Source organism: Rhamphochromis longiceps, linkage group LG8 (assembly GCF_057381845.1).
Source record: "Rhamphochromis longiceps isolate RC_006_pf linkage group LG8, R_longiceps_female_GT1.1, whole genome shotgun sequence".
Classification (NCBI taxonomy): Eukaryota; Metazoa; Chordata; class Actinopteri; order Cichliformes; family Cichlidae; genus Rhamphochromis; species Rhamphochromis longiceps.
Window position 1 is genome coordinate 23,848,490 of NC_140564.1, and position 13,006 is coordinate 23,861,495.

Consider the following 13,006-nt stretch of genomic DNA (forward strand, 5'->3'; position numbering starts at 1 on the left):
AAATAACCAAAAAGTCAAGTACTGATACTTCAAACATCTGCAGTGTATTAATTTTGTTAACGTGTACAGTTTACATAATTTCTGCCTATATTCAGACCACACATTTCAATCAACCTTCTTATCGTAACTGAATAGTTTGCTCAACAAAGAAATTCGATCATGTACACAGCCATTAAACCGCCGTCAGCCCATGTTAGACTTCCTGCAGCCTGTCCAGAGCCCTGCAGCTAACCTGATAACGCCACAACATGTCCACTTCACTTAGCAGCTAATGCAGCCAGCAACCAATTCTGTGAAACTCCAGTTTAGAAATTTCAGCCAACAGGTATCAGCTGTTTTCATACAGATACCGAGTCTCATTCTGCTCTATCTGTGGACAGTTTCTTACAGAGGCGCTTCTGCAGCAGGGTCTTGCATTGTAAGCCAAGCTTCCAACACTTTCCAAGGTTACATAATTTATTTAAAAAAAAAATCTTATCAGATTGGTCTTGATACAGAGACTTTAGGGGAATTTAAGTTGAATCTCACTTCTGAATCGCCTTAAGGAGATCACGGTGAGTGGATAAGACTTGGGTAAGGGACTGAAAGGGAAAAGAAAAAGCTGTTTCACTTGTCAGTCAGCAGCCTCTTCAATTAGTGTTACAGTAAAGTGTTAAGCAACAAAGCTATGGAGATCTAAGGCCATGGCAGTAAACTGAAAAATGGGGTGTAGTCTAAATTGTTTGGCTAGGAAATGCTAAAACACCCAGGTATCCCTGACTGCAACCTGTGATTTATTAGTTTAAATGAAAACTCTGGAATAGGTATAGATTTTATTGGTTTCGTCAGAGTTAAAGGCTGACTTTGATTGGACGCAAGCTGTAAGCACCAAGGGTTACCAAGGGTCACAATAGCTATGAGTCTCTAGGATGTATGAAACACAATGTGTCACATCACAGTCTAAAGTTTAATGTGGCGCGAAATAAGAATTATTATTTATAGAAATGGTAGTTATTTAAAGGAACTATTACTTTAGTCTGCCACACAGTTTACTTATCTTCAGATACTTTACCTCCAAGCCACAACAACTGATAGTACAAGTAGCTCATTAATATTGTAAAACAGCATCCTAGCTTCCCAGTTAGCAACAGTCATGTTTAAGTATATCTAAGTGTAAGTGTATGTAAATATATGAAACATATGCTTACTGGCTAAAAACGTTACTACCTGGATTTAACTAATCAAAGAGATAAGAACTTTGCATTGGATAATCACTGCATGATTCCATGTTGGAAGACAACCCACTGTCACCCAATGGCTTCCCTTTTAGAAGAGTCGAACTATTGGCCTGCATCAAGCAAAGAAAACAACTAAAGAGACTTCTGAAGCTAAAAATTTGGTTAGAACTCTCCAATATGCTAATTATTAAAACCTGGAAGGATAGTGGGCTCAGTGAGTTTACCTGAAACCTTGGCTGATTATGACCCACACCCGTTCCTTGGCTTGTGTGATTAGGTAGAGGCTCAATAGGGGGTCCATGACCCTCTTGGGGGCATTCCCATAGGGCTTAAAATCTGGGACTCTCCACCAATTGCTCTTAGAACTGAAAAAGCCTCTTGGATGAGAGGTGAAACGTCTTTAAGGAAACTTAAAGAAGTCCAGACGCTTTTCTTTTCCAAGCTCCTTAGACTTCGATGACCTGGATGACTGAGAACCTTCGCAGACATACTGGAACGATAGTGGTGAGCCATCATCTCACAAGCAATGTGGACTAAACAGCTGTGTAGCCTTCAGAAAACCATTTATCAGTGAGCCTAACTGGATTAGAAGAAACACTTCAACTTGATTGTAAGTATAAAAATTGGACTCGTAGCAATGAAAAATAAGTCGTGTGGTCCAAATTTACTATGTTCCAGAGTGATGGGCGTATCAGGGTAAAAAGAGAGCCAGATAAAGTGATGCGCCCATGCCTAATGCCTACCCTACGAGCGTGTGGAGGCAGTGTTATGATCTGAGGTTGCTTCAATCAGTCAGCTCTATGTTCAGCAATGTTATGTGCTCAAAACGGAGGTCAGCTGTCTATCTGAACATACTAAATGATCAGGTTTCCCATCAATGCCTTTTGCTTCTCTGATGGCACAGGCATATTACAAGATGACAATGCCAGGATTTTTTGGGCTCAAATTGTCAAAGAGCGCTCCAGGGAGTATGAGACACCATTTTCACACATGGATTGGCCACCGCAGAGTCCAGACCTTAATCCCATTGTGAACCACTGCGATGTGCAGTTTAATGCTTTACGTAACGGTCTGACTCTCCCATCATCAATATGACATCTTGGCAAAAAAGTTAATGCAGCTCTGCACATAAATAAATGTGACACAGCAAATGCAAGCTATCATCAAAGCTAACGGCAGTCTGACTAAACGTTAAGAGCGTGAGCCTCGTTTATTGGCCAAGTCTAAACATGTCATTTGTCTATAAAAACAACTAAAACATCTACACAGAGTGTTCCCATAAACTGTATATGAAAGGAAAAATTCTTTGCACAAAAACGGCATATTGTTATGGAGAATAACACTCAGCCTGTAAAAATGGTTTTGCAACTGAGCCAACAAGGCTGAGGAAAGAAATGTCCCTATGCAGCTCAGTGACCTTCTCTTGATTTAACCACGAGGCTAATGCAGCTTGCTTTATAAACTGGAAGTGTAAAGTTTCACAGATGATTACAAATTTTATCCGTTTACATTTTTTCCTGGCCAATCTTTGCAAAAAGGCTTAACTTTGTCTCCTGATCTCCTGCAATTTTTCAGATTTTAAGGAAATACTTATTTCTAACTTTTTTTATTTGAAACAAGCACATATACAAAAAAGGAAAGAAATAGAAAAAGGAAAACAAGAAAATCACTCAGAGAGCTCTGTTCTCCACCAGGAGAAATTTAATTTTTGTCTTGAATTCCTGTCTCATTTCATACTCACCTCTCTACTCAAGTATCATGGATTTTGGTTTAGAAGATTAACCCTGCCTCATCGCTTGTCACAGGATTAGAAATGAGTATATCAGAGAAACAAGTACATCAGGGGGACAGCTCAGGTTATGCGGTTTGGAGACAAAGTTAGAGAGGAAAGCCTGAGACCTTTGGACATGTGCAGAGGAAGGGATACTGGATATATTGGACAAAGGATGGTGAATGTGAAGATGCCAGGCAGGAGGAAAAGAGGAAGACTACAGAGACTCATGGATGTAGTGAAGGATGACATGCAGAGGTTTGGTGTCACAGCAGACGATGCAACAGGTAGAGTAAGATGCAGGCGACCCCTTAAAGGAGCAGCCAAAAGAAGAAGAGCGTGATATCATTGAAATCATGCTTTTCATATACAGCACATTGTATACAATACAAATTTTTTGAGGGGGAACAAAGTGTCTGTACTGAAAGTGAGTAATAGTGATGGACGGTGCATCACTTTTTTCTTTCCAGAACCGTTTGGAATAATGGCACAGTTATGTGAACGTTTAATGCATTTCTCTGACACCGCACTTTTCTGCTTTAATGAATAAAGTGGCGCAGGCTTCAGTGGGGGAAAGTGATAGCCGTTAAGTAGGTTTAATTGGCATCACGCTGCTATTCCCCACCAGTTTAATGACCAAATCTAAAAATGTAAGCTGAAAACACGTCGTCATGACACTAAAAGCAGAGTTCAAAGATTATGGAGTTGCGATTCATGACTGTCCAATTATTCTTTAAAAGGATCAGATGAGTGACTTTATCTTAAGGTCACACACAGGAAGATACCGTCAATGATAAACTAAAGCGCAGTGTTTTTGACATTTAAATCCTTCCTGCATGAAAAAAAAAAACCAGATACAGCAAGCGTTAACATGTACAGTCCATGCCACGTTTACTATTCTAAGTGCAATATTTTAAGCGTTATGGCTATCCAAACACCAGAGGGTGAAAACAATCGTTCACTAGACTTCACTTTAATGTAACGAAAATAGCTTAGATCCATTTTTAATAGCAGCAGAAAAGCACATGCAGTCATTACAGCAGCTCAGAGAGCACAGCTCCTCTTTGTCACTTTGATCAGTAGTCAGAGCCTCCAAATTTAGGTTTCACTATCTCACCTAAATCTAGTCTTCCTGACGCCGAACGTCATTAATCAAAACGGCTGGCCTATTCTCAGGATGCACCATGATCATTTCTCAAAGTGAGAGTATTAAACTAGAATAGAACATGTGGTGGGGGACACGATTTCTCCAAAAAATGACTAAATTATTTAGACATACATTCATTTAAATCACGTTAATAATGAACCAAGAGAGAAAGCCTTCCTGAAATATGTTGGGGTAATGAAAGATTATGTGTAGACCAAAGTTCTTCCTCACAATGAATACAATTAGAAAATGAGTTCTGGAAATGTTGGGATGCTGTGTTAAATCCAAATAAAAACTACTAAGTTACAAATTCCATAAACCCAAATTGTATTCATAATATAACATAGAAACCATATCAAATGTTTAAACTGAGAAAATGGACCATATAGGAAAAAATATAAGCTGCATTTGAATTTGATGGCAGTTTTGATTTCAAAAAAGTTCTGGGAGCTGAGGAGAGCAGATGATGGATTTTTCCCCCGATCTTGTCTGACAGGATTCTACCTGATCAACAGACCTGGATCTTCTTTGTTGCATTTTTCATTTCATGATGCTCCGAATATTTTGAGTGGCTGAAAAGTCTGGAGTGCAGGCAGGCCAGTTCAGTGCACTCTTCTGCAATAAAGCCACGCTGTCGTAGATCCCAAAGATCACGAGCTTCCAATGTTCATTTATCCAGATTCTCTGAATCTTTCGATTGTATAAATGTAAGTGGTATATTTTCTCAGTTTAAACCTTTGATTTCTCGTTCTATCGTGTTACACCCCTATGTGACCCCTACCCACCTTGCAGTGGCAGGGCAAGAGTGTAGGTGTTGCCAAGGCTTAATTATCGACCATTTTTTTGGCTGTTTTTTAAGCTAACTAACTAGTTAGGTAATTCTACAGACTCTACTGTCAGTCTCCACTCTATGTTGCTGCTTTTGAGCCAGGTGGTAACATAAATGGGGTTTTCGTGTGAGACTAAACACAGGTGTGTTTCTGTTAGTTGTTTTTGGTGAGATGAGTGATGGTTTACTTTCACTAGAACTGAGGATTCTAGGATTTCACTAGAACTGAGCAAATACTCTTTAGCAGGTGTGTTTCAGCTAGGTGGCTGTACTGCCCTTCTATTAAAGCAGGTGTTTATTTTTGCTTTGCTGTCTTAGTTTATTATGTTTGATGGTTGTCCTGAGTGGAGCTAAGCCTCAGTGTTCAGCAGTGAATGGCATCTTTGGTCTGCTGCCTGCTCATGATTTTTATGTTTAAAGTTCCTTTACGCTTGGTACACCACTGAAGGTTAGCTAGGTGAAATTAGTTTGGGGTTTTCAGTTTTATTATTGTATATTTGCTTGAGAGTTGCTCAAAGTTAAAACAGTAACACTGACTTTTGTAGGAAATTTTGTGAGAAGGTTGAGGCAGTTTTATTAGTTATGGCCCACTGGGAAGCATTTAGCTGCGCAGGCATGTCGTGTTCAGCTTCAGCTTTGGTTATGGATGCCTAATGATGACATGAGTGTTTTGTGCTTTGACCTCTAGTGTTGTAAAGAGATTGGCCCACTTCTGGTGGATCACTTGTGAATGTTGCTGCCCGGTTGAGCCACATTTGTTGAGATTGTGTCATGGGCATGATTCCCCATTTGTGGTTGGTCACCAGTACACTTGCTTTACTCACTTTTTTGGATATAGTAATGTGTTGTATAGGAACAGGTTGCATGTAACCATTTGTGCTGTGGAGACAACAGATCACTTTTGGTTGGGATTATTGGTTCCTACTTTGGTTTGTGTGTGGACTAATTCTTCTGTGTGTGTGTGTGTGTGTGTGTGTGTGTGTGTGTGTGTGTGTGTGTGTGTGTGTGTGTGTGTGTGTGTGTTCGTTCAATTTGACAACTTGTATGATCCTCTTGTAAGGGCATTCATGTATGTTTAGCGAAGTCTACTTATGCGAAAGCATGTGATGGGCACTGGTCAGACACATACTTGTTCCTGTTGCCAGCCACACATGTCCTTTCAGCATTGATCTTTCAGGTCTGGAAGACGACTGACTGACATTTTTTAGTATTTTAAGGCCCCTGGAGGAAACTGGGGTCGTGTTACAGCTTTTTGCAACCTCTACCCAACCTACAGAGCAGTGCAAGAGTCTAAAGTGTCAATTGTCTACAACTGAGATAAACTTGTAATTTAAAATAAAATGAATCTTTCTAAAAACTCTGGTGTCAGTCTCAACTCCACATTATGGTTTTGAGCAAGGTTATAACAGAGTTTGAGAATTTCAAATCATTGCATTCTGTTTTTATTTAGATTTTTACACAGTGTAAAGTATTTTGGACTCAATTTGTATTTATTTTCTACATGATTGTATATACAAAGTGTGAGGAAATTTGTCCAGAAGTTACAGGCTAAAACAGGACTTTGAATGCATTTGTTATTTAACAGAAACTGCAGTATTTAAAATGGATAAAGATGCACTGAAATGTAGCAAGGACATTTAGTTCAAATGATTAAGATAATACTTAAGATCAGAATGCTAGCTTTAAATTTGATATGCAAAAATAACATGTGTGGAAACCAAACACCTTCTACTGTCTTTGTGAACAGAAAAAAGCCAGCAGGCTACGGGACAGTTGAGATGTTTAACAACAGTGTTCATCTGAGACCTGTTGGATCCCAGATGGTGCAGTGACAGCCAAGCTCCACCTTGCTGCTTATATTATGCAATGTGAGCAAGCTTATACTTAACCAACTAATTACACGGCCAATTAAACAGACATTTGAATGAATACATTTCCTTTAGTTAAAAACGAGACCGACAGGCTAAATTGCAGAGGACATTGTCAGAGGATTTAGGGTCTAGTTGTTAAATTATGCTGCCATTAGGTGCTACTTCTTATTACTGGGATGTGCGAGATGTGCTCAAGAGTTCTTAGCCAAGGAAAAAGTGAAATGGACACCAACCAAATCCTGCTGCAGAAAACAAAGTTATGATTCAGCGACAGAGAGCAAAAACTGATTATTTTCAAAGTAATTTATGAACCCTGATATTGATACTGTGTTGTATTGCCTGGCTGACTATCTAGCTTTTTGTGTGTGCATATGCAAGTCTTTATGTCTTTGTGTGTGAAGATGACAACAGAAAATTGCCACTCAGCTGTTCCGACTTACTGACCGTGGCTCAGGGGGTTGGGAAGCGTATCTGTAACCGGAAGGTCGCCGGTTCGATCCCTGGGCTCTCTGTCCTGGTCGTTGTGTCCTTGGGCAAGACACTTTACCCTACCGCCTACTGGTGTTGGCCAGAGGGGCCGATGGCGCGAAATGGCAGCCTCGCTTCTGTCAGTCTGCCCCAGGGCAGCTGTGGCTACAACCGTAGCTTGCCTCCACCAGTGTATGAATGCTAGAGTGAATGAATAGTGGCATTGTAAAGCGCTTTGGGTGCCTTGAAAAGCGCTATATAAATCCAATCCATTATTATTATTATTAATTGCTACTGTTTGATCACGAGCCCTCAGCTGATAATTACAATGTTTCAGACAGCACTTGAACGCACCATGAGCACGACTCTTTACCTGAGTCCTCCACTCAACACCCCCGCAACCACACCCTTCCATGCCTGACACATCTAAGGTGTCATGTTGAACTGCCTGCGTAAGAGAGGCGGTAAGAAGAACAACAATCCTTTAAATCCTTTTTAGCCAATAAAACATCACAAATTAGGTACGTTAAAGATTGAAAAGGACTATTGCTAACAAGACAACATGCATTTAAATGTAATCAAATTTTAATAACAGATAAAACCCAGCTGTAGGTACTTCAGATTTAATGCAAGGACAGCACCAGCATGCTGATGTTCAGTGTCCTTCTGTAGCCTGCAAGCATTAAGTATTAAAATCACACTGAACCCCTGAAGCCCAAGGCTGCTGTTTGACATTTCCACCTCAACAAACTCCGCAAATATTGTCACCAACAGCTGCAAAACATACAGCAAAATTGCAACATTTGAGCTCAATGATAAGAGACACGTGGAACAATTTTAAAATATTCTACTTGTCACAAGTCCAAAGGCCATCTTGGACAGGTCACCCGTCTATCACAGGGGTAACATAGAGAGACAAACTCTCTATGGCAAATTTTAACCTAATGTGCCAGAGCACCCAGAGAAAACCCACACAGAAACAAAACCCACATACAAAGGCCCCAATCAGCTTGCAGCTTTAAAGCCAGGACCTTCTTGCTGTGAGGTCACAGTGATAATCACTGAGGCACCTTGGCAGACAACCGCCCAATTAGCCAAATTAAAACTAGAGTTATTAACACCAATGTGATTGGACCTGTTCTAAAAGTATGATGCAACAAAAATGATTCATAACAAAACAAATGTAACATCTCTAGCAAAGATGTCATACTTTGACACCACTACAGATCTCATAGGTGAGCAGGCGATCTGACCCTTTGGTACATGTCATTCCCTGCTTTCCTGTCTACTTTCTACTGATGTATAATACATTTAAGTTTTCACAGCACTCCTTTAAATCTATATCAAGACTGCTCCCTCACCATTTATGTTATAGAAGGTGTGTCTGTGAGAGGTAATGTGGTTCTTGTGATACCAGGTTTAAATGTATGCAGGAGTAACACCTTACTGCATCTTGGTCTCATCAGAGCAAAAATGAACAGACCTATAAGCCAGAGAGATTTTGAAATACATCATTCAAGAGAGTTTCTATGCTTCCTTCTGCGTTTACTCTTTGGTCCAAATAAGAGTCAAATGATTAAAAAACAAGAAAAAAAAATGCTGTTTGGCCTTATGGCCCCTATAGATACAAGACTGATGAAGAGTGAGCAGAGATGTTACGTCATCGTGTCCCAAAAAGGCTCCACTGAGCACGACATTTCAGACCTTACTTGATGAAAAAATCCATAACAAAGGGGAACATGAACGTCTCCAGAAAAATTTCATCACAATCCATCCATTGCTGTTTTTTGTATCTGGATCAAAACCAGCAGAAATACTGCCGTAATAAACTTCTGGACACTTTGGGGCATCAGGAATTCTTATTGTCCAATGAAACATTATCACTGAACACTAGTCAGTTCGTGGATAAGTGGAGATGTGGTCTCTCAAAACTCAACGCAAGCTAATAAAGAAGTGTGCGCAAGTTTCACAAAGTCTGCACCATGACGGAGGAGCTGCCACAACTTGTCATCCTCCCATTGTGAGTACAGTGCCATTTACAATGAAAGCAATTTCTTCCTCTTTCCTAGACGGATAATAGCAGCCATTCATCAGAACCTCGCAAATGACGTGTTTCATCGATTTCCATCAGTCTGGGAGAACAGAGCCACAGAGATGGAGGCTCAGAGACATAAGAGCTGTCAGATCAGAGCAGAGTTGGGCAGTGAAAGCCCCACAGAGGGGAAAACAAAGTTTTAAAAAAAATCAGAATAGAAGGAAACAGATTATCAACTCCCATCTATGAACAATGCACTTAACGCTCCATGTTTGGGCTGCTAATGACATGCACAGACTGGGAGGGGGTGGGGAGGTGTTCCTCCAACACAACCTGCCACATCTCACAGCCACTGCATAACAGAGATTTACTCTTCTAATGAAATCCTTTGCTTGCCAGTTGCTTAGCAACAAAAGTACTGATTCATATGGCACATACGGTATGCGCCTGACACTGCATTTCTGACACTTTGGAGGAAGGTTGCTTCTTGGATGAGGAAGAGAGGGTGAGAAGAAAACAGGGCAGGAGTTATAAAATGAATGCCAGGAGAGCAAAAGGCAGAGAGGGAGAGATTGGAAGTGAAAGGATGACCCGTCTCTGGCTGACTCCCACAGAGTAGCACAACAGGTTGGTGGAGCTCGGCAGCTCCACAAAAACACACAAAAAGACCTGACTGCTCTCTTATATGCGCACATAAACAGTGTTCAGCTGTGGACCCTGAAACGAAAAACCTCGGCATGATCCGTTTTCAGGAAAGCATTTCTGTTCCAATTTTCTACATCTATAAATAAATCTTGGCCAAAAACCAAACCAAACAAACGGATCCTCTTAAATATTAGTCGGAAAAATGTGTCGGTCTTTCAGGTTTATTCATTTATGAAGCAAAAACCTGAAATATTTGTAAGTTGTCCCTTTGTATCATGACAACTAATATAGCTGAATTCTTGGTAGTTAATATTTGGGTGCTGGGAAGATGTATATTCTGTATTTTAAGAAAGAAGATACATCGACATATTAAATAACCCATGACTCTAATTGTTATGTGCAGCCTTAATTGTAAGCAGCTTCAACCCAACCATGGAAATGATACAGACGTTTCCCTTCAAAAGGTCAGCACCACCCTGCATGCAGCCTTTAGCGATTCTCTTCCACCCTAACTGCCTGTCTGAGAAATGAATGCACATGCATTAAGACAAACTGCTCCATCTCTTGCACTTTTATCAGCTAGTCCATCTTTGTCCTTAAGCATATGCGTAATGGCGGAAACTCTAAAATGAGACTTTATGGAAAAACACAACAGAAAGATTTTTCATTTTTCTAACACACGACTGCAGACGGCCTGGCGCAGATGATGTCATTACTGTGAGGCCGAAAATGTAGTAGCAGTTGAATTAAATACTACTGCTGCTGCTGTCTCTGGAGATTACACAAAGACACGCATGAACATATCTGACCCATGTAGCAGCCCCTGATAGCTCCACGTGTCCTCAACAGGTTAGAGTATTCCAGACTTTATGAAATACACTAAACAAACTGGGCGGCATGTTCAGCTGGACAGTTGAAAGAAAATGATGCCGACTTCAGATTATGTTGACAAGAACTCAAAAGGGGGGAACCTAAGCTAAGTTGCTGTTTACAGAAGATTAAAAATCCCTTGTCCTCAATAAAATGCAGCTGGATGGATTTTTGTTTGTAAAAATAAGATTCAGCAGCACATTTTGCCTCTGCTACTCTGTTTGTTCTGTAAATTATCCAGTGAGAAATTCTTCAACAGAATGTAGCTCCAATTCAAAATGTACTGCGCTTGAGGCCGGTGGATTATCCACATTAAGCGGGACATGATATCTGGAAACACCAGGTTTTAGTTTTGCCCCCCCTATTTTTAGCAGCACAATTTAACTTCCACTAACCTTCAATGTATGACCACAAGCATTGGTTGTACATTGTACAAATGTCAAACTATCTTCATAATATTCCCACAAATTGTTTTCTTATTGTGTGGGAATTAAGCTCCTCAACATGTTAAATTCGTATGATAGTTAAGCTTTTTACAATACTTGTAGGCTACTTGTGCGCTGGATCACCTTCAAATCAACTAAGAACAAACTGAATGCGGTGCACCAACAAGTGTCAGCGGTAGCTCCAACTGCAAACCTGCTGTTAACGAGGACCAACTTTCCTCGTTAACAGCCTACAGTCCAAGATCAAAGAGGTTTTATTATAACAGGCTCGCATTGTATGTGACATTAAGCCAAGAATAGCAGAGTTCATTATTCAGAGTCATGCACTTTGATTGGACCTACTACAGATTTAATTACAAGCCCAAATCAAACTGGCTGCTACACAAAAACCCCTCTATGATGATTTCATGGAGGAGTGCTGCGTTATGAAATGAGCTGGCGTACCTTCTTTTTGGCGTTACAGTGGCAGCATACGGTCCACAGGTATTTGAGAGTTCTCCACAGCAGGATTATGAAGAGACCCCCAAAGAAAGTGACCATGGAAGAGGCGAGGAAAGCCCACCACATCCGCTGGCCGTTGTTATCACAGGGCACATCTGGTGAGAACGGGATGATCACATTCATCTTGGATATGTGGATGGATGGGTCCGGGTTGAATCTCTCCCTGTTTTTCGGCATTACCGACTTCTGGTCACCTGCCAGCCCCTAAAAACAAACAATCAACTCAACTGGGATTCAGGGCCTTTGGGGAGCTCCAGCCAGCGCCCCCTGATGCCACAACGGCTCAGGCATGTTCAGCCAACCACCTTCCGCTCCTCTTCCATCTCATCTGGCTTCACTCTAAGCAAAGATGTAAAAGTTAAAGTCCACAAGAGCCACACTCGCAATTAAAAAAAAAAAAAAAAAAACAAACCAAAAAAAACCCCCAAACTTCTTTTGAAATTAAGATCTCAGTCGTGCGCCTCACGACGCGTGTTCGTTGCCGGGATTGCGCGTCATCCGTTAGACGTGTGCGTAAAAATCAAATTTCTTGTTCAAACTCCTCAAAACTCACGGTTTTCTCACAGATCCGATGGATGAAACTGCAGCGGCGTTATGATAACACTGAAGAGGCGTGCTGTCGTCGCCAGTCGATTCACTCACTCCCCCACCTTGTTTTTTGTTTTTTTACAGCGTAGCCTTCAGCAGGTCCGCTACTTGAGCTCAGCACCGCGCACTGTTGAATGCCGTCCTCGCGTCAAAGGCCGCAGTTTGTCGTTTCCTTTACGGATATATCGTTTGGGTTGGAAAAAAAATGACCGTTTTATTCTTGTACGCAATTCTCGTTCTCCGACTCCCTCTGTCACATCCATTTGTTGGAAGATGGCATCGCAGATTTACAGGTAGCGGGGGAGGAGCCATCAATAGCAGACGTCGATGCTTATCTTGATGTCTGGTTATTTATAGTGACCGCTTCATCAATTTTTGATGGTTGTAACTTTATGGTTAGAGCCACCGTGCTTTTAAACCCTTAATTTTGTACAGACGTTTTAGTTTTGTACATTAGATCTATGTTCCTAAACTATAATCACATTTCAAACTGTATTTCTATAATAAGGTGGGGCAAAGTGACGAAAATGAAATTCTCTTATTGGTGTCCTACATCTTTATATGGAGCTTTAACATCAATCTAAGGATGTCTGGAGCCTTTAAACGAGAAAACGTTTT

The 13,006-nt window shown here is 40.8% G+C and overlaps 1 protein-coding gene across 9 annotated transcripts in view; it reads right to left on the minus strand.

The window, feature by feature from the left end:
• Positions 1 to 12,660, minus strand: part of LOC146663719 (calcium-activated potassium channel subunit alpha-1a) — a 101,091-nt gene extending 88,431 nt beyond the window's left edge. For 7 of the 9 annotated variants that reach the window (XM_085416594.1, XM_085416593.1, XM_085416592.1 and 4 more), the window contains exon 1: positions 11,744 to 12,660. In XM_085416594.1, coding sequence (XP_085272720.1) covers positions 11,744 to 11,977 — 234 coding nt within the window. In that variant the 5' untranslated portion in view covers positions 11,978 to 12,660. The remainder of the gene's footprint in view (positions 1 to 11,743) is intronic. The other 2 variants (XM_085416588.1, XM_085416596.1) reach the window with 2 other exon arrangements.
• Between the last annotated feature and the right edge of the window lie 346 nt (positions 12,661 to 13,006).